Source organism: Podarcis muralis, chromosome 8, assembly GCF_964188315.1.
Source record: "Podarcis muralis chromosome 8, rPodMur119.hap1.1, whole genome shotgun sequence".
Classification (NCBI taxonomy): domain Eukaryota; kingdom Metazoa; phylum Chordata; class Lepidosauria; order Squamata; family Lacertidae; genus Podarcis; species Podarcis muralis.
In genome coordinates, this window is record NC_135662.1 from 25,756,794 (window position 1) to 25,776,838 (window position 20,045).

At 43.5% G+C, this 20,045-nt stretch overlaps 1 protein-coding gene across 4 annotated transcripts; it reads right to left on the reverse strand.

Moving 5' to 3' along the window:
- Positions 1 to 10,054: 10,054 nt before the first annotated feature.
- Positions 10,055 to 18,774, reverse strand: PDP1 (pyruvate dehydrogenase phosphatase catalytic subunit 1). 4 transcript variants are annotated; one of them, XM_028736513.2, is made up of 3 exons: positions 18,581 to 18,774; positions 15,536 to 15,570; positions 10,055 to 13,987 (listed from the first exon to the last, which is right to left on the reverse strand). In XM_028736513.2, the coding sequence occupies exons 2-3, from the start codon at positions 15,564 to 15,566 to the stop codon at positions 12,333 to 12,335; spliced, it is 1,686 nt and encodes a 561-aa protein (XP_028592346.1). In that variant the 5' UTR covers positions 15,567 to 15,570; positions 18,581 to 18,774; the 3' UTR covers positions 10,055 to 12,332. The 4 variants fall into 4 exon arrangements, with proteins under 4 accessions (XP_028592346.1, XP_028592347.1, XP_028592348.1 ...); XM_028736514.2 differs by lacking the exon at positions 18,581 to 18,774 and adding an exon at positions 18,073 to 18,205; XM_028736515.2 differs by lacking the exon at positions 15,536 to 15,570.
- Positions 18,775 to 20,045: the final 1,271 nt, after the last annotated feature.

Here is a 20,045-nt window from a genome sequence, read left to right on the forward strand (position 1 = left end):
GGACCATAAGGCGTACCTAGTTTTTAGAGGGGGAAATCAAGGGGGGGGAGCCTGTCCGCTTCTCCCAGAGCTTCTTGGGGCTGCCGGGGGGGGGCAGGTTTCCCCCCTCCCAGCCCCAAAGAGCAAAGAAGCCAAGACAGCGAGCGGGATCCATCCCGCTGGCTGTCTTGGCTTCCTCTTTAGCCACACGCCACCTCTCCGGCCGGGAGAGGCTGCGCGCGGCTATGGCAATTCCCCCACCTCCCGCAAAAGCCCACAGGAGCTGCACACTCTTTAAGGAGTGCACGGCTCCTGCGGGCTTTTCTAAGAGGAGGGAGAATGGACTGACTGGCCGCCTCAGTCCCTTCTCCCTCCTGTGGAAAAGCCCGCAAGAGCCACGCGGAGCTTGTGTGCGGCTCTTGGGGGCTTTTCCTGCCTGCCTCCCCCCTGCATTCGCTCCATAAGACGCACACACATTTCCTCTTACTTTTTAGGAGGGGAAAAGTGCGTCTTATGGAGAGAAAAATTCGGTAATTACATCAAATATTTTTTGGACTGAACACAGCCTATGCAATGCCAGGGGGTGCAGGGACAAGCTCCTCTTCCAGACAAGAACCCTGGCAGCAGTTCTGCCATTGCTAGACCCCTGGGGTGAGTTGACTGACAGGCAGTTTTCACATCCTTTGAGTGCCTTATTTTATTACCATCAGTCAAAATACACGAGCTCCCCAAGGGCTAACTTCTGTTTGTTGGTAACAGAGCTTGGGGGGGGGGGAGAGATAACTTTGGAGCTGGGAGGAAGCAGATGGGCTCCCTTCCAAGCAACTGACAATGTCACACAACCGCCAAAGACAACAGGAAATGAGAAGAAACAAGCCTGTTTACATGCCTGTTACTGCAGGGCAAATGAAATAGGTTTTTTATTTGTTAATCAGGAGGGAAGGGGAATTTTTCCAGCAGCAGGAAATTAAAACTGAAACAAAACTGGAAACAAAAATATGGCTGTCTAGCTCAAGACTGCCTACACTGGCTGGCAGCAGCTCTCCAGGGTTTCAGGCAGGGGACATTTCCAGCCCCACTTGGAGATGCCAGGGAACTTGGAAAGATGAGTGGGAGAGCAGGCAGAATTAGCTTCCAGGTTCAATTCACAGCATCACACTTCCTGAAATCCTGGCTAGCCAATCAGTGCAGACAAGACTAAGCTAGATAGACCAATGGTCAGGCTCAGTATACGAGGCATTTTACTGTGTTTCCCAGCACACTTTCTTAGCTAATGACGTCAAAGCCAACATTTTATCTCTGTTTCTTATACTGTAGTGTTTTTTAAAAATGTTTTATACTGTTGTATACCACTTAGTAATGCTTAACATATTGAGCAGCTTAGAAATACTTTTAAATAAATTTGGATAAAATATTTAGGGATGGGGATGTGAAATGTGACATATTTTGTTATTTTACTTTCAGAACACTAACATGGAGGGCAAAATTTACCTCTTCCCCATGCAAAAAAAAAAAAATGAATCGTGCCCCTTCTTGGCTCCCAACTCCCACCCCAAATATTTATTCTGATGCCACCACTGGATCACAGGCAGGATTTGGGCTGAATCTTGGCAAAATGGTAAAATGACAGTTGTTTTGTGGTTTATGTCTCCTCAACCATTTTAAATGCCTACAAAACTTATAGAAAAATTTATATGCACTAGATACGCCACCAGTTTTTGCATAGATTCCTTATGCTATTTCAAGGGCAGCTGCTTTGGGTACATGAGGTCTCCAGATACTTACACTATAGCCTTGCCTAACTTGTTAACCAGGACCATCTGGTTCACTTGCACTGTTAATCTACGCCATGTTCATCACAAACCTTGGCCTTCAATGACATCATCAGCGCAAGCAGAGGCTCCGTGCTCTGTGTCTCTGATGAACAAACATATATATTAATATGCCACACAGATCCAAAAGGAGACTCTCTCACATAATGAAAACTTGCCTGTGTCAGATAAGTGCCAGGATTAAATATTTGTTTGTGCCTCTGTGCCGGGAAAGAGAGGTCACCTTTTAATCTGATGACTAAAACTTAAATCAAAACTGATTTAGAGGGGAAACCTTAATTACACCAAATTGCTACTGACTGCAGAACACTAGCTCTAACCCTTTTGTCCTGGTCCTATGCATATATCTCAGATGTCTTAAATTGAAGCTACTGCAGGAGGAATAGGAAGAACAACTTTCAAGCAAAAAAAAACGTTTTTATGTGTGAGGGGGAAATGACTGGAAGGCATTATTGATGTAGCTGGGCTATATACACAGAAAATATACACACTCCATCTCTCAAATGCTGAAACACTCTATAGAAGATACCTGCATTTTAAAAAACTTACTATTAGTAAAGCTGAGATACCCTAAATTCTACACCTGTTGTCCATTCTGCCAGATTCTGGAAACTTACTGCCCAGGAAAATTACTAGGACATGGTGCTTGTTTGCTATTCTGATTTTGTTGTTTGCTGAAAGATAGCCATCTTGAATATCAAGTGTCCACCAGGTGGAAAGGTTATGCTTTTAAAGCTGAAATATGGAGCCTCCAGATGGTGGCTCAACACTGTCAGATGGGTCTTTGGTAAAACAAAAAAACTTCTCAGATTTCCCCCAGAAAAGGTAAATCAAGATCAAATGGTGTTGGTGCCCACAATATTGTGTGGATGCTGTGGGGGGAAACCTGCATGCATGTAGAGCATCCATCCCACAATTAACACCCATAGACTTTGTATGTGTATGAAATCAATATGTAAAATATCTATCACCTTTTCTGTACCTGGCCTTTGAGGTTATACAGGAATTCTGAGACCTACCTTGCACTGAGATGGAGCATACCAACATTTCCCAACCTGGTGCCCTTCACATGTTTTGGACTATCATCCTTGACCATTGGCCATGGTTGGCTGAGGCTGATGAAAGCTGCTATCCAACATATCTGGAGGACACCAGATTGGGGAAAGCTGGCCCAGTTCTCCTCCAGGATTTCAGGCAGGAGTCTCTTCACTCTGCCTGGAGAGATGTCAGGGATTGAATTCAGGAGCTTTTGCATCTGGTCTATCACTGATCTGTATACAGTCTTCCCTTTTAAGAACATAGAAATCTGCCTTATACTGACTGAGGTAGACCATTCGTCTACCTTGTGCATTATTGCCTCCAGAACGTCGGGCAGGAGACTCTAGCAACCCCACTGGGACATGCCAGGAACTGAACCAGGGACCTTTGCATACAAAGCAGATGTTCTACCCCAGAGCTATGGCTCTTACCCTTCATGTCCCCCTTTCACATATCTACAGAGCATCCGTAGAAGGTATGCCATAGAAGTGCCATGCTTAGAGCTGCAGATTTGCATGCTGTTTACATCCTGAAAGATGCCACTTCTGGGAAGCCACCATCCAATTTAACAAGCAGACTGTTTCTTCAGCAGCAGGAACTTTGCTAAGTGTTTTTGTCCCAAATGTGCATAGCCTTTCTTTGAACCTGGGCAGGGCCAGCCCAATACATTCTGGCACCTGAGATGAACCATGAAATGGCTCTGCTGCCTCTGGGCTAGGAAAGAAGGGGTGAGTAAAGATCTACATCACAAACAAGGGTGGGAGGAGACCAGCAGGGTCTTTGGAGGTGACACAGGGGAGGGGGCTGCTGAGAAGATGGCAGATCCAGCCTCTAAGGAGCACAACACAGATGTTTCTGCCACCACGACAGCAGCAGCAGGTGATGCATTCCTTGGAGGCTGGATTTGCAGCTCCTGTAGATCCTGTGGTCGCCTCAGCTTGCCTCATGGATGGGCCCGCCCTGAATCTGGGTTTATGTCAATATCTTTTTTAAAAAACCACCTTAAGACTAACACATTTTTTATGGCATGTGTAAGATTTCATGGGAAAGGGACGCGGGTGGGCCTGTGGGTTAAACCACAGAGCCTAGGACTTGCCGATCAGAAGGTCAGCGCTTCGAATCCCCGCAAGGGGGTGAGCTCCCATTGCTCGGTCCCTGTTCCTGCCAACCTAGCAGTTCGAAAGCACGTCAAAGTGCAAGTAGATATATAGGTACCGCTCCGGCGGGAAAGTAAACGGCGTTTACGCCAGAAGCAGCTTAGTCATGCTGGCCACATGACCCAGAAGCTGTACGCCGGCTCCTTCGGCCAATAAAGTGAGATGAGCGCCGCAACCCCAGTCGGCCACAATTGGACCTAATGGTCAGGGGTCCCTTTACCTTTACCTTAAGATTTCATGGACTATATCCTACTTCATCAGGCACACAAAGCGTTATCCTGAGTTGCAGAAAGATATACACATGGTTAGATGGGGGGGGGGGGGAATTGTAAAAAGAAAAAGAGGTCATAGGGAAACAAAATGCAGAAAAACACAGTGATAATTATGTACTTAACAATGGTAACTCACAAAACCCTTCAGCATTTCATTTCACTCACTTTTTACAATCTCCCAAGCCGTATGCCTATGTGCAACTGAAGATAATACTTAGTGCATCAGCTGAAGTGGACTGCAGCCCATAAACGTTTATGCCACCATAAATTTGCTGGTTTTTACGGTGTCACAAGACTCTGCTGTATTTGCTATAAAAGCTCTTCTTCTGGAAATACAAAGTGTCAGCTTTAATCTCTGGGTTTCATCTGCTCATTAAGAACTCCGTTCTTCACTGGAAAACTGTAGGCAGATTGCTTGTTACTGGTGATCTGTTCCACCAGGATCATCATATCATTGTAGATCAAAGGAGCCTTTATACTTTCTAAGGCAACAGAGTTACCAAGCTGGGGGTGGTTAGTTTATTCGTGTCCCAAATCCTTGTTTCCAGAAACAGCACATGATTATTATTATTTTTTAAAAGAAGAGCAATTGAATAATTGGCAGTAACTGCCTACATCTGAACTGGCAAGGTTGTGCATGGACACGATTTTAAGACTGATGCAAATTTAATTCAGGGTTTGAATTAAATCATGAATGCTGTAGATGTGCAGGGGGGGGAAATAATACGAAGGCACAGACCACAAAAGACCAAAGACAAACAACCGCCAGAGCAATTTTATGAATTGACTGGGATGAGCCTCTGACAATTCTGAGATGTTAAGAGTGAGAGAACTACAAAAAAAAGGAAAGTGTCAGTCAGCTCCCTGCCAGGATCCATGAAAAAGAGCCCCTGATGGGATGGGGGAAGAACCTCAAAACATCTGTCAACTGTGTGTCACTCACAGTGCCTGCTCCAGGGCCCTTGGACAAGGCATCCCTCAGCAAGCCTAGCTCCTTTACTGTCAGCTTCACCCGTTGCTCCAATTTTGTCATACCATTGTTTGTAGTTGCTCTCCAGGCAACCAAGCAGGTTGAGATGGTAAGGCAAAGGGGCATGTACAGGGGGCGTTTGTCAGTGGGATGTGGGTCCAGATCTCAATTATTGAAGAGATGAGGCTATGCAGACAATGGCAGGCCAACTCCTATCAATCCCAGCCAGCATGGCCAATGGCCAGGGAAGATGAGAGTTGTGATCCAGCAACATCTGGAAGGCTGCAGGTTCCTCATCCCTGCTGCCTGGGGGAATGGAGGGCCCAGTCCCAGCATCTGAAAAAGTGGTTAGCACATACCATCCATCAACTGTCAGAACCTATCATCCCTTACAACTGTGTGAAGCCCACCTAGCTCAGGCTGAAGGTTTACGGGTCCACCATGTGGAAAATCAACTTCGAGCTGCATTCTGTCAAATTGCGGAGAGGGCGCTTTGAAAGAAGCAGCACTGGAGAACACAGTCAGGAAATGCAGAAAGGTGAGCTTTACAACTTGTCACCAACTATCATATTATGGGTTTGTACCCACCATAAACCACAGGACAGTATGAACCAGCACCAGATAAGCAAGTGCCTTCTTCTGCATTAGCTGGAGGGGATATGGTGACTTTTTTTTATGTACAGTGGTACCTCGGGTTACATACGCTTCAGGTTAAAGATGCTTCAGGTTACAGACTCTGCTAACCCAGAAATAGTGCTTCAGGATAAGAACAGAAATCGGGCTCCGGCGGCACGGCGGCAGCAGGAGGCCCCATTAGCTAAAGTGGCGCTTCAGGTTAAGAACAGTTTCAGGTTAAAAACGGACCTCCGGAATGAATTAAGTACTTAACCCGAGGTACCACTGTACTAGGTTTTTTGTAAACAGTTGTAAACTGCAGTTATGCGCAATAGCTGATACAGGGGGGATTCCTAAGGGATCATTAACATGCTTGGAAATGTGAAAGTTCAGCTGAATGCAGACAAAAGAACTGGCAGCAACTAATCTGTCACTTGAGTGGATCTCAAAACATACAGAAGTAACACAGGGATGCCAATACCAGATCCCCATCCAAGGCATAAATAGAGCTATTGAGGGAGTTTGGCACCGACACCAAACTTAGAAGTACTTTGTTGGCGAGTTACCAGTGTGCCCATCATCCTCTCATTCTTGGCATTCAGTGAGCCAGCATGTCACATGACAATAAACAGAGCAAAACCAAATTAAGTGTGTTACTTAAATTGCAAAAGGCCAAATACATTGTCAGTGCTAGGAAGTGTAGCTCTGCTTCTTTTAACTGCAACTGAAAAATGCAGTGGAAAGGACAAGGACTCCAGCCATCTAAAGCTGAGAAGTGTGGGCAAATCCATTTTTGTGTAGACTGCCTGAATAGCCTTTGAGAAGCAAAGGTTGTTTATTGAGAAAGTAGGAAGGAAGATGGAGTATCTCTGAGATTCTGGAATCAACAGTTTTGCTTCTGCCAGATAGGGAATTTGCCAGGGAGCTGGCCACTCAGAAAGAAAAAGCACAATGTGGGTGAGTGTTATGTATTTTATATATAGACACACACATGGGAAGAGTATTGCTTGCCTTCTTAATGTATTCCTGCATTGCAGGGGGTTGGACTAGATGACCCCCCCTCCAACTCTACAATTCTATAATTCTTCACAACCTCTAGTTAAGCTGCTGTTTGGGAGCTGAAGCAATTCTCCTAAGGGGAAGATTTGGGGTTCTTTTAAGTTTAGGAAAGCAGCAAGTAAGGGGAACATGGTAAGAGAAATATAAAATGATCGCATAGTGTGGAGAAAGTTGAAAGTTGTTCTTTATCTAGCTTTATGAGGTCATTCAGTAAATCTGCATGGGATATCCTGGGTAGACATAAGTACTTTTTCACCCAGCACATAGCTGAGCAATTTATCTCCAGGTGTGGTGACAGTCACCAACTTAGATTGCTCTAAAAGGGGATTAAATGAATTTGTGATGGAGGGTAAGGCTTTCAATGCCTACTAGTCAGGATGGCTAAATATGCCTTCTTGAGAATCATCATGTCCTGAATGCCATTTGCTGGAGAACAGCAGTGGGAGAGGGCTATTGCTCTCCTGCTTTTTGACTTCTCGTAGATATCTAGTTAAGACCTTCAGAAACAGAATGCTGGACTAAATAGGCCCTTGATCTGGTCCAATATTCCAATTGCTGTGTGAGCCACGTCTGTTTTGAGTGGAACATGGAAATTAAGACTGTGGTAAGCAGCTGAAACATTTCTGAGGGGCTAGAACAATCTTGCAACACAGGCCTCCTCCCATACAGATATTAGAATTCCATTCTATAAATATGATCACAAGTGGTTAGAAATTTAATTCAGAATTCCCCCCCCCCATTTCTGAAATTATACTAGATCAAAGGATGGTGGGTATCTCTAGGGATCTACTGTGGGTAAATAAAAAGCAACACCCCCCCCCCATATTTGAATGTGTAAAAGAGTAAAAAAAAATTATGTAAGCTAGTTCTTCTTAATACATAGAGCTGTGCACAGGAAAGTGTTTTCTGGCCAATAGTTATTTTGTTCTGAACATAATGTTCTTCCCATTAATATGGTACATTCGGACAGAAATACACCCAAAGGTGTTAAACCATTTTCTCCATAACTTTATTTTTTTAGCATTGCTTAGAAAGAACTAGCCTCTAGTAAAGTTTAGCTTATGTAAAACAGTAATTAAATTACTGGATGTCATAACAGATTGCAGATAGTCAATAATGTTACACTAAGCCTTCGTGCCATCAGATGCACTTGCTGAAGGTTAGGAGAAAAGGGGATAAACCTCTCCATAAGTTATATTTAGTTGAGATATATAACTGAAGTGGATTATCCAAGGAATCATGACAGACCAGGCTATAGCAGCCGTGCAAACGTCATGTGGAGTACGGAAAAATTCCTGAATACAACAGGCCTAATGTAAAAGCCGGTTTTCAGAAGGCAAGCAACCTTTAAAAGTATCTCTTGAAGAATAATGGGAAGCCAGCAAGCAAGGCAAAACGTCTTTAGCATTCACTATTTTGCTTCAGGCATAAACACAATGTATGGTCTTAAATTCCTGTTAGAAATCCTAAGAACATAATTGAAAAATATACCCAAAGTATTTTACCAATTAAGGATCCTAACAACATTTACTAAGTAACCATGCTTATTATCAATGCACCTTACAGCATATGTGTACTTTTTTATTGGAAATATCTAGGGAACGATTTGGAAATTTGTTCGATGAAGTAGGGCAAGTTTAAAGGTAAAGGTAAAGGTACCCCTGCCTGCACGGGCCAGTCGTGTCCGACTCTGGGGTTGCGTGCTCATCTCGCTTAAGAGGCTGGGAGCCAGCGCTGTCCGAAGACACTTCCGGGTCACGTGGCCAGCGTGACGAAGCTGCTCTGGCGAGCCAGCACCAGTGCAGCGCACGGAAACGCCATTACCTTCCCGCTATAAAGCGGTACCTATTTATCTACTTGCACTTGGGGGTGCTTTTGAACTGCTAGGTGGGCAGGAGCTGGGACCGAACGACAGGAGCTCACCCTGCCGCGGGGATTCGAACCGCCGACCATGCGATCGGCAAGTCCTAGGCACTGAGGTTTTACCCACAGCGCCACCCGCGTCCCTTCCCGCTAGTAAGTGGTACCTATTTATCTGCTTGCACTTGGGGGTGCTTTCAAACTGCTAGGTGGGCAGGAGCTGGGACCGAACGACAGGAGCTCACCCCGCCGCGGGGATTCGAACCGCCGACCATGCGATCGGCAAGTCCTAGGCACTGAGGTTTTACCCACAGCGCCACCCGCGTCCCAAGTTTAGCAGACATAAAAAGACATGAAATGGAGACTTCAATAAAATAATGACTTCTGGCATTTATATGGGTACCCAGCAGCTTTCCAACAAATTCACCAATGAATGGCTAATTTCACTATTCCCATTTCCCCTTTGGAAAGTCAATAGGGAAGTTAAACGGGTTTTAAACAGGGTTACTTAACATGTACCCTACATTAGAATCATTTAACTCAAGGGAAGGCACCATTTACACATAGAATGTCCCCCCCCCCTCAACCTCGGCCCTCCAGATGTTTTGAGACTACAATTTCCATCATCCCTGACCTCTGGTCCTGCTAACTAGGGATAATGGGAGTTGTAGGCCAAAAACATCTGGAGGGCTGAGGTTGAGGAAGCCTGATATATGCTGTCAGAGCATAACTGAAATGAGACTTGTTTTCCTACTGAAGGGAATGACCAGAAAAAATCACATGGGAAGGAATAGCAGGGCTCTTAGTTTGTTTCACAAAGCTACACCTTGCTTGAGTTTTATTGTGAAACTACTGAAGTCCAATTTCCTTATTCACTACTATATATTTTTAAGTTTGCTTTTCCTTAAAGCCAGTATCTGAACAACATTTGCCCCCATTGCCTCAGCTGTTTCCCAAAATGCAGCCCAAAGCCACATATTCCACCCACTGTGAATTTGGGGCAACAAAATAAAATGGAGGAAACTAAATCAGTGGACAAGGCAAACGAAAAAAGCAAAACTAGTTCTGTTCTAACTCGTATAACCAGCTATTTATTCCAATTGCAGGTTGTCTTGAGACAGGACAGCTTTACTGTGTGCATCTTCATAATACCATACATTAATTCTGCTATTTTAGATATAAATCCACTGATCAAATCTGACACTTTACACCATCTCAGAAAGGCAAACCAATAGTTCAATGAATCCTAATAACAACTCTAATGCATTGATATTCATATAATAATTTTATTGAAGTCTACTAAAAGATATTTGTTCTTAAGATCTTATCACGTGATGTTCAGAAAGCCACAATGCTGTTTCAGTTCATTGCATACATATTTTGGGAGTCTTCAGTTAAATCTTGTTCACCTTGCATTTTACAAAGTTGCCCCCACACCAAGTGCTAAACATACAGGATGAGGGTTCAATTTGTTAAGACTAGTACCAAACCAAAATAAGACATTTACACGTACTGTACATTTCACAAGTAACATAAGGAAGTCTGGATAATGTAACAGTTTAGAATTATTTTGTAGCCAACACATAAAATAAAAGAAATTGACCTAGCCAATGATATTTCGTCATATTGCATGTACAAAGGCAATGAAGATTATAAGCTGCTTGGTTTTGTCATTAGCACAATAAAAACATTCAGGTTAGGGTCTGGAAAAATAGGATAACTTAATTACTTTTCTTGCACACAAAGGGAGAACAACAATTTGTCAAAGCTATGGACAGGACTTCGAATGTGTAGGTTACTTCATAAGCATATGAAGTAAGAATATCTTCTGACACTTGCATTTTCAAACCTGTTACTTTATAAGAAAGTATGTCCTTCAGTGCTCAGAAAAAAGAAAAGGGAACATTACTACTAAGGAACTTAAGTGCTGCAATAAAGTATTTTGTAACAGGAATACTCTGGAAGCACTATTCCTTGACTCTCTTTTTAAGCATCCACATGGTCAAGAACACCAACATTCTTCAGAATGTGTCAGCTCAATAGCTATGTGAAGAGGAAGATTTAAAGTAGAATGCTTATTAGCTATTTAGAGAAGCATAAAAATGTTAATTTTATCTACAAGTGCTTCATATTTAGACAATAGCTAGTCAAAGTAATGTTTGCATGATGCTTTCTATCATAGCTATACTACAGTTTAATAATAACAAAAAAAGCAATTTATTTTGTTTTTATATTGGGAGAAGTCTTAAATATTACACTGTGCTTCAGAACATAAAACTTGTGGTTGCCAAAAATGCTTTTTATCTGACAATTCATAAGTATTCTATGCGACAGTGGCACAAAGCTTTGTGATGAAACATGCACTTTTAGGAGTTTTTTGGATGCAATCAAATGTGCACAACTAACAATGATATTTTGAAAGGTGTTACAATTAATGTGGGAATGCCAGTAGGAGGAGCATGCAGCTGTTTCCCCATTACTTGACCTATTTACAAATCTTATCACAATGCTTTCTTCAAAAGCCAACGTGAGAACCATGTTATATGGATATGCTTTTGCGTCGTAATACTTAAAATATCCAAAACACCAACCAAACTGTCACTCAAACTACAACATATGTGACTACACTAGTTTACAAAGTCACTACTGATTGCCTAGGTTCATACACAAGACCAGGGACTTATGACTGGAAATAGGTTTGGTACAAGTCAAGACTGTTGCTTGCCATGTTTTGCAAGACAGCCCTATTGAAAATTAGCTCAAGTTTCAGAAAACGTAGAATCATAGTTTCATAATGCAAGTCAAAGTTGTTTTGCATGTCCCCCATAGTTAACCCATTTTCTCATCATCATTTATTGCCCATTGAACTGTGAAAAATATAATCTTCTCAAAGTAAGTCATCTGGTGCAAAATTTTATTCCACTACTATGTTTGGACAGGCTTAAGGTATTTATGGCTTAGACTTACTCTTTTTAACAGTGGTATTCTAGGCATGTGTTTCAAATGATATATCATTACTCAAGACCAAGAGGATAGCTTCTATCAAGACATTTGCCAACCAGTTAAAAAGTTCTCTTCCTTTCCTAAAGGGAAGACACCATAGCTACTTTGTAAATAAAAAAGTCATCAGCCCTATTTAAATTCAAATTTACAACCAAGTTACCCTCCAATGTACTGTATAGTTACTGGAGATACCTACCTATACAGATATTTACATGTGACAAAACACACAATGTTTTTTTTTTTGCCTTGCAAGACATTGCACTGATGCATACAAAGCCTTTACTTCTCCACCAAGAAATCCCAAATTACAAACCACTGTTCAAGCAGATAGGTTGAATAGTGCAAAGTTGTTCCAAGTTGTTCTGCTCTCCTGGTAGCTTAATTTGAAAACCCTTTGACCATTGCTCGATTTGTGCAAATTATACTTGCTTCAACTGTAATTCTGACGACCAGAGATTAATCAAATAAGTTTCACTATCATGTCATGCAGTCAGTACTGGCCATTTTGTTCTGTGAAAACTTTGGTTCACACGTTTCAGTTTAAAATTTAAAACTCTTCATTTTGACATGCACCTATAACATGGGAATTAAATTGCACCACTATAATTGTGATATCATCCCGGTACATCCGAGCCAACTCTTCTGGAAGACTGAGCATCTTTGACAGCCGTTCATGATCAACGGTACCAAACTCATTATTTCCAACCGCATGGCGTATCAAGTGAGTTGCTGCATTCTGGTCTTCGAAGGCTGAAGAGACCCGTGCTCTCCTTTCTGTTAGAAGACCATGCATCTGTCCCAGAGTTACCTTGTAACCTCCAACAGCTATTGGTTCTTCATGATGAACACCTGTAAGATACTCACCTACAATTCTAACCACATCCTGCCTGTGCATGGTTTCCCACAAGCCATCTGTTGCCAATATCAGGAATTTGTCCTGAGGTCTTAATTTGTGATGTATTATCTCTGGCTCAGCTGTGAGGTATGGAGGAGTATGGTAGTTTGGTGGGATGAACTTTGTATATTCGTTATCATTGAGCTGATCTGGGCCCGTCTCTATCACTCTTTTCTGAAGGTCAATGCTCCATTTAAATTTGACATCTCCAAAAGCTCTGAAAGGCATCAGTAGACCCAACAGTCTATCTTGTTTCACAACACTCTTTTCTTCAGACTTTGGGTGCTCCATTTTGAGTCGTGCAATCTCACTTTCGTTCTGTGCATTATGATCATAAGACAGAGCAACAGCAGACCAAGATCCATCCTCTTCTTGGACACCAAGCATGGCCCTGCTGTCACCAGTATTAGCAACATGTAAATCAACTCCATCAACATGCGCCACACAAGCAGTTGCACCAGAGAAGGCTACACGTAGTACCAAATAATTGAGAAAAGAATTTGGATCGCCTACTTGAGCTTCTAAAGAAATGTCATTGTCAAGCCTTTTAAAGGCATTAATTAAAGCCTCTTTTACATCAGTTGTCTCCCCAGTGTTAAGGTCTATGAGTTCCTGCCAGTAAGTTCGTAAGCTGTTAAAATACAATTTGGAGGCTTCTTTACTGAAATAATCATTGGGGTGCTTGTGCCACTGTAAGATGGGCAACAGGGCCCTACCACTCTCAACAGCATTTTCTATTTCAAGTAAAGTCTCATGGGGTAACAGAGAAACAGCTATGTAATAAAACAGTCGTTCACTGACAGCTTGTGCACAGGCACATCCTGCATGGCCATCAAACACACCAAGAAGCATTCCTCTTGTTTGCAAGCAAGTGGCTGCACTTCTTCTGTCTTCTATTGGTGCATTGGCAGGAAGCTGGTTGCTATCAAAGCCAAGGACAGAACTTAAGTTTTTGCCATCAAACTCTGGCACTTTGAAACTGTATTCATTTGCCTTCAGGATGCTGTTGACTTGCGGAGGTGTGAGGTAAAACCTCTGTGGTGTGGATACATAGTTTCTTGCATGAATAAACTGACTGAAATTCTCCTTCGGCCTACTGAGTGTTGCAAACTTCTTCGGAGGAACATACCTCAAATGATTGTGAGTTAAGTGAGGTGACAAGCAACATAGATGTTTATGATGACAGTAGCATGCGGTGTTGTATATCTTGCCAATCTCACAACTGCGAATTAATGGGAGCAATAGCTGAGTTGGTGCTGGCATGGCATCAGAGAACAATGGCAACCTGGGGTTTCTGACTGGAATTGCTGCGGGGGGGAAACACAAGCAATAAGTAAGCTTAGAAATAATTTTAAAGGAAACAATACATATCAACTACTTTATTCTAAATGACAATTTAATATGCACAATTAATTAACAGCAATTAACTGACAAAAACAGCAACACATTTAATGAAAGTTTAATAGACTAATCTAAGGCTAAATTTCCTCAAGGAGAACATATCTCAGTTCACACTGTTATACTTGTGTAGAACTATAAACAGAGTGACCTATTTTTACAGCTGTACTAACTTAACCAGAACTTTATATTGGGAGTGTGAAAAGTCAACTAAAGGTTACAGTATGAAGAACAGAGTCATAGATTGAGATTCAAGACGACTTCTTGAAGACAGTCTCCATTTCTGAACTGGCAGTGAGAAGGAGAAGTTAAGTTTATCCAGCCCAAGATTTTATTTATTCATATTGTTACTTATGTTAATTTTTCCAACGCCTCCCTCAGTTTTTACAAATTTAAGGTCAAGTGTGTACAATACATATATGTGCATTTGTTTAATCAAAAGGTAAGTCATACTCAGTTTAATGGGACTTAGTTCCAAACAAGCATAGGATTACATTCTTAATATCCTATAATAAATTTGCTGCACCCCATCACCTGTCTTTTTGAAGTTTTATAACTACTAGATATTTAGGAGCTACAAAACTTCAGTCAAGGCTTCTAAACCCTTGTTTGTTTGTTGCTTTAACAAATTTGATAAATAATAATAAACCTTTACTCTGACCTCAGTCAATGATTGCTGTGGATTGCATGCAATACCATCTCTTTTCTTCTAATCTAAGCTATGCATTCATATAGAACACACCCTACCTATCACTACCAATCTAAGGCCAGCCCAAATTTTTGAACCACAACTGAAGGCGTTCAATGAGGAGGTGGTGAAGCTACCAACAGCCGCCTCTGAAAGAAACCACATATATTATCTATTAAGTATAGTCAGGCATAATAGTTTTCCTTTTCATCCAGAAGATATTTGCTCAATTTTGCATAGTTTACTATAGGACCTACTGTTTTTTTAAAAAAACTTTGTTTAAAGCCTCATTAATTCAAGTGAGATTATTTGTTTTGTTTAGGTCCAGCCTTCCAATAGAAGCTTCTGAAAGCCGGTTTAAGAAAACTATGGTGCAAATTATTACTAATATTATTATTATTATATTTATTCATATACCTTCTTTTCCCCAGTCAGAGACTCATTATAGGTTATTTATTATGCATAACATCCTGCTAATTTTTCACATTTGAACAAATCAACATTCTGCACAAATGTGATACTTTTGTGAAAATTGCACTATTTTTTCTCTCTGTACTGCTTCACATTCACAACCCTTATGTGTAAAGATTCAAATCCTAGGAGCATGAACTACTCAGCTTAGGAGGCAACACAAATTTAAAGTAACCTTCAGAGTATGGTACTATAACCTGCAATAACAGATATTTATTATATAGTCTTCTAACCCCACTACCACCCCTCCAAATTCCTATTACAGTACTCAGAAAATAGGAGCACAAAAAATACATACCAATCCGCCTGGGCCCAGGACACACACACATTCTCCTGTCACAACAAGAAGCCGCCAACATCCACAAAGCAGTAGCCCAGGAAAAGCAAGGCAGAGAGTTTATTAAAGAAGGAGGAAGAGGTCTCCAACATTGAAGGGGGACAGAAAGACAAACAGTTTGTTTGTAGTGACAAGCATTAAGAAGCAGCAACTGCAGCACAGCCATCTCTCAGCAGCATTGTCTAATCCTACTGCAGCCCCAACTCACTGCTCGTCATCCCTCTTGCTGAACAACATAGCACTCAGTTCACACATGATTCATCTGTCAGCCCAACCTAAAGAGCAACAAGCACACTCATCCTTTTAAAGCAGGGCTGGAGAACTTTTTTTTTTAAAAAAAAAAGCTAAGCACCAACTTTAGTTGATTAGAGCCACAATCAAAATTATAGGTACCTGCTCTGCATGGGACAATGTAAAATTCCCCCTTAGTTGCTACAAACTAAGGTGCTCAATATTATTCCAGCTCTGTTGGCCTAACAAACATTAGTAGACATATTAGATTCCTGCTCTGTGGAATTTAAAAGCACACATATATGCCACATTAAATATGCTCATGGGTAATCTGAAAAAGGTGCACATCATTAACAGAGAGAGAGGGATGGAGCCTCCCTCTACAAAGTGACTTATCCAATAGTGCCTTCCTTTTTTCTCCCATACCCCTAACTTGTTGAGGGTTTTATATACATGTACATATTTATTAGGGAACGCTTATCTGGGATATTGGTGGTGCTAAAACTATGCACAGATGATGTCTACAATCCATACATACAGAGGGGTTTATTATAATAAATATTCAACTCAGCTACTAGGAATCAAACTGGTCCATAGCCAATTCAAGTGGAAGACAGGCACAACTGCAAGACCACTAGTATCTCATCAGCTATTCTATCTGCAAGGATAACTTCTTACTTTCACTATGGTGGTATCTTGACAACAAATTAAAAGAGCTTCTCATTTCTAGGAAGCCTGTGCATCCAATCATAGACCACAAGGCCTGGGAACAATTGTTGTGCTGATGAGGTCTTATTCACTGCTTAGGTTTCAAGGCAGGAGGAAATATGATTATCAAAACTGTGATGATCAATTGGTTGGACTGATTTTTTAAAATCAGTTAATGTAATAGAAATGTCCCTGAACAGCTTCTTTTAAACTATATAAAATAAATACATGCATATTTTAAATAGTACTTAATGTGAACTTAAGCAGTACTATACTCTCTCTTCAAAATGTGGGAATGCCTCTTCTAAGATGTATGCAATGCCCTTGTTCCACTGGCCCAAGGATTTATACTTGTGCAGTGGAACTTTCCTCTAGCAATCCCAAAGTCTGCTCCAGAGGGTTGTGGGAACCCTCAGAACAGATTTAGAGGGCACACAAGGGGAAGGAAAGGTGCAATGGTAAATATTTGTCCTAACAGAACAAGAGACTTAAGCACTACTTTGGATACAAGCCAATGCCTGCTCTGATACCAATCTAAAGATAAACAATGTCTGCTTCTTACTTCCGAACTATAATTCTTTACATCTCAATTAAATTTGCATATGGGCCATCAGCCAGGATTTAGCAATGGCTCTAGTTGTGACATCTAGAAGCACTTCAAGTGAGACCCTTTGCCTATCTTCCTCAATACAGCGAAAGAACGGCAGCAGTCCTCCAAGGTTTCAGAAAAAAAGAAGCCATCCCCAACCCTACCTGCAGACTAAGACTTCCACATGTAAAGTATGTGCTCCATTGCTAAACCTCCCTCCCTCGTGTCTTGTGCGCAGGTCACGATTTAAGAGACCACAGATGCTTCCATCAACAAGACGACCCCAGTGCAGCTTCTTTCTTCTTTAGCAACTTAAAAGGGACACACTGGTTGGGGAACACGCAGCTCTCTGGATGTTGCCAGGAATTCCCACTCCCGGCCAACCAAGGCCATGGGAAGAAGGCAGGCAGGGATTTCAGCCTTGCAAGTATCCCGAGGGCCGCAGTTCCCCTGCCTTAGCTGAAAATGGGTGTACCTCACCTCGTCTGCCCATTGTGCCTTTCTGGCCAGCTGGGAAGTGCAGCCTGGATTATACATGTGGGAAGGGAGATGACGGGTTAACTTCGGGTTGTTGTTTTTTTAAAACCTAGAGTTTGATTACATATTGGTGGAAATTGGGCTGCCTCTCCCTGCCCCGCCCCCCAAATCAAAATAAACCTCAATACCAGCAAGGAATCTCGGCCTCCCTTCCTCCTGGGCATCCTTTTCAGTAGCACCTGCCACAAGAGCAGCCTCACAGCCACCACAACCACCTCCTCCTCACCTCCACCTACTCGGCGGCCCCAGGCATCGCCTCAGGCCGAAAGGCAAGAGCTGACACCTAACCCTCCCCTGTCTTTCCTTCATTCTCTCACACACCCACCGGCAGACAAACGCCCCGCTCCGCCCCAGGGCCCGTGTCAAGACCACAGTCAAGACAGACACAGACACACACAGACACACGCAACACACCCTCCTCAGAGAGACTGACCTGGTCAGCTTTAGGGTCGGGGTCCCGCTCGGGCAGCGGGAAATGGAGAGAGCGGGGAAGTTTGACACCCCCACCCCGCCTCTTGTCCGTCAGGCTCCCTCAGCGACGGCCGCGCGCCAGGTGGAACTCGCCGCCGCCGCCCCGCCCTTCCTCACTCACCCCCTTTTTCCCCTTTATCCCGCCGCCGGCAAGCGAGAGCGCGCCTCCGTGCGCGCGCGCCCACCGCGTTCCCTCAGCAGCAGCAACAGCAGCAGCGCCGAACGCCCAGCCCGCCGCGTGACAGCTTCCCTTGTGTCGTGGGCGGGTTTTTCCCCCCCTTTCTCCTTTTTTGTGACGAGCCGCGGCTTATAAAAGCCTCCGTTCGGCCGGGCTCCGAAGCTCCTATTGGCTGAAGGGCGACTCTCACGTGAGCCTCTCCCGTTCAGCTTCCCCCGCCCAGCCCCGCCCCCTCCTCTTTCTTACACCCCCCCCTCTCTCTCCTTTTTTCTTATATCAACGGTTTCCTTACCGGCGGAAGGATTTCACATTCTCGTCTTCTTCGGCCTGCCTTGTTCCATTGGTGGGTCAAGAAGCTTGCTGAAGCCGAAGCCGCCTCCGCGGATGAGTTCCTCCTCGTTCTTCTTAGTGCATTTCTCCTGGCTCTGTTAGACGCAAAGAGGCTGAGAGGAGAGAAAAAGGGCGGGCTCGCAAGAAGAGGCTGCGCTTTGCCGGAGGAGGGGGAGGGAGTTTCTCCGCGCCGGGCCCGCCTTTCCTTCCTCCTGGCCTATCGGGGCTCTTGGCAGAGGAAGGGCGTGGCCCGCATTCCTCCTGAGGAAGGGCGGGCGCGCGCGCGCGGGGGGGGGGCTGTTAAAAAACCTCGCATGGGCGAAATAAACGGTCGCATTTCCTTCTTCCGCCGCCTGTTTCTTAGCGCCCAGCAAGGTCACTTTCAAAGCTTTTGTTCCCCGTTCTGTATACATACATTGAAAAAGGGTGGTCATAAAGATGAGTGCCAACAGTGCCCGTATCCTAACGTGCCTTTCCTTGGAAGAAATCATCACCGACTGCGGGCACAAATCCTCATTTATTTTAGTTTTAGGGGTGCCAACTTGGAATAAAATATTCGGGGGATGGGGGCTCAGGTAAGCCCCGTCCCGCATAATCGATCACAAGACATGGCACATGCGCACCATTGGAATGACAGTGCCCATCAACTTTTTGGGGGTGAGGGTACTGACCCCCTCAAATATTATATTGGGGGGAGCGAAGGGACCTCGGCCCCTAGGAATTGACTCCTGTGTTTTAGTTTGTATGCTCATCTCCAGGGAAAGGAGGGGGCTGTGTGAGGGAACACGTCCCCCCTCCCCACTTTTATCTTTACAACAACCCTGTGAGGTAGGTTAGGCTGAGAGAGTGTGTAAAATGGGTTATTGCTGGCCGCCACTGATGGGAGGGGATGGGCGATGTGGCCTGCTAGGCAATGATTTGCAGGAGAATCAGCCACGGGAAGAGTTTTGCATTGGGAATTGCAATCTTCCCCCCTTATCTTTCCAGGTTATAAAAAGCTTATAAAAAGGGGAGCACCCTCCCCTCCTCTTCTTGGGTAGGTGGGAATGGAAAAAGCTCTGCCCCCTGGTCCTAGCCCAGCACTAGGCAAACGAGACAGGTCTCTGCCCGCAAATAACTTACATTCTAGAATAATTGAAGAGGGGAAGAAGTAAGAGGTGAATGCAACTATCCTCTCTACGTTAGCGAACTCAGTAATGTGATCCTGCCTTGACCTTGTTTTCCCTCGAGGATTACCTCATTTTCCCTCGACCTCCCTATCCACTTATCAGGCAAGAGGCTTTGCACCTTTTAATAACTGCATCATAAAATGAAGACATGAGGATCGATAGCTCAGACCTCTCCCATTGCTGCATCTCTATGCTGCAAAAAGTTCCCCTTGTTTGATTTCTGCCTGTTACATGGTTGTTAGAGTAGCATTACATTTT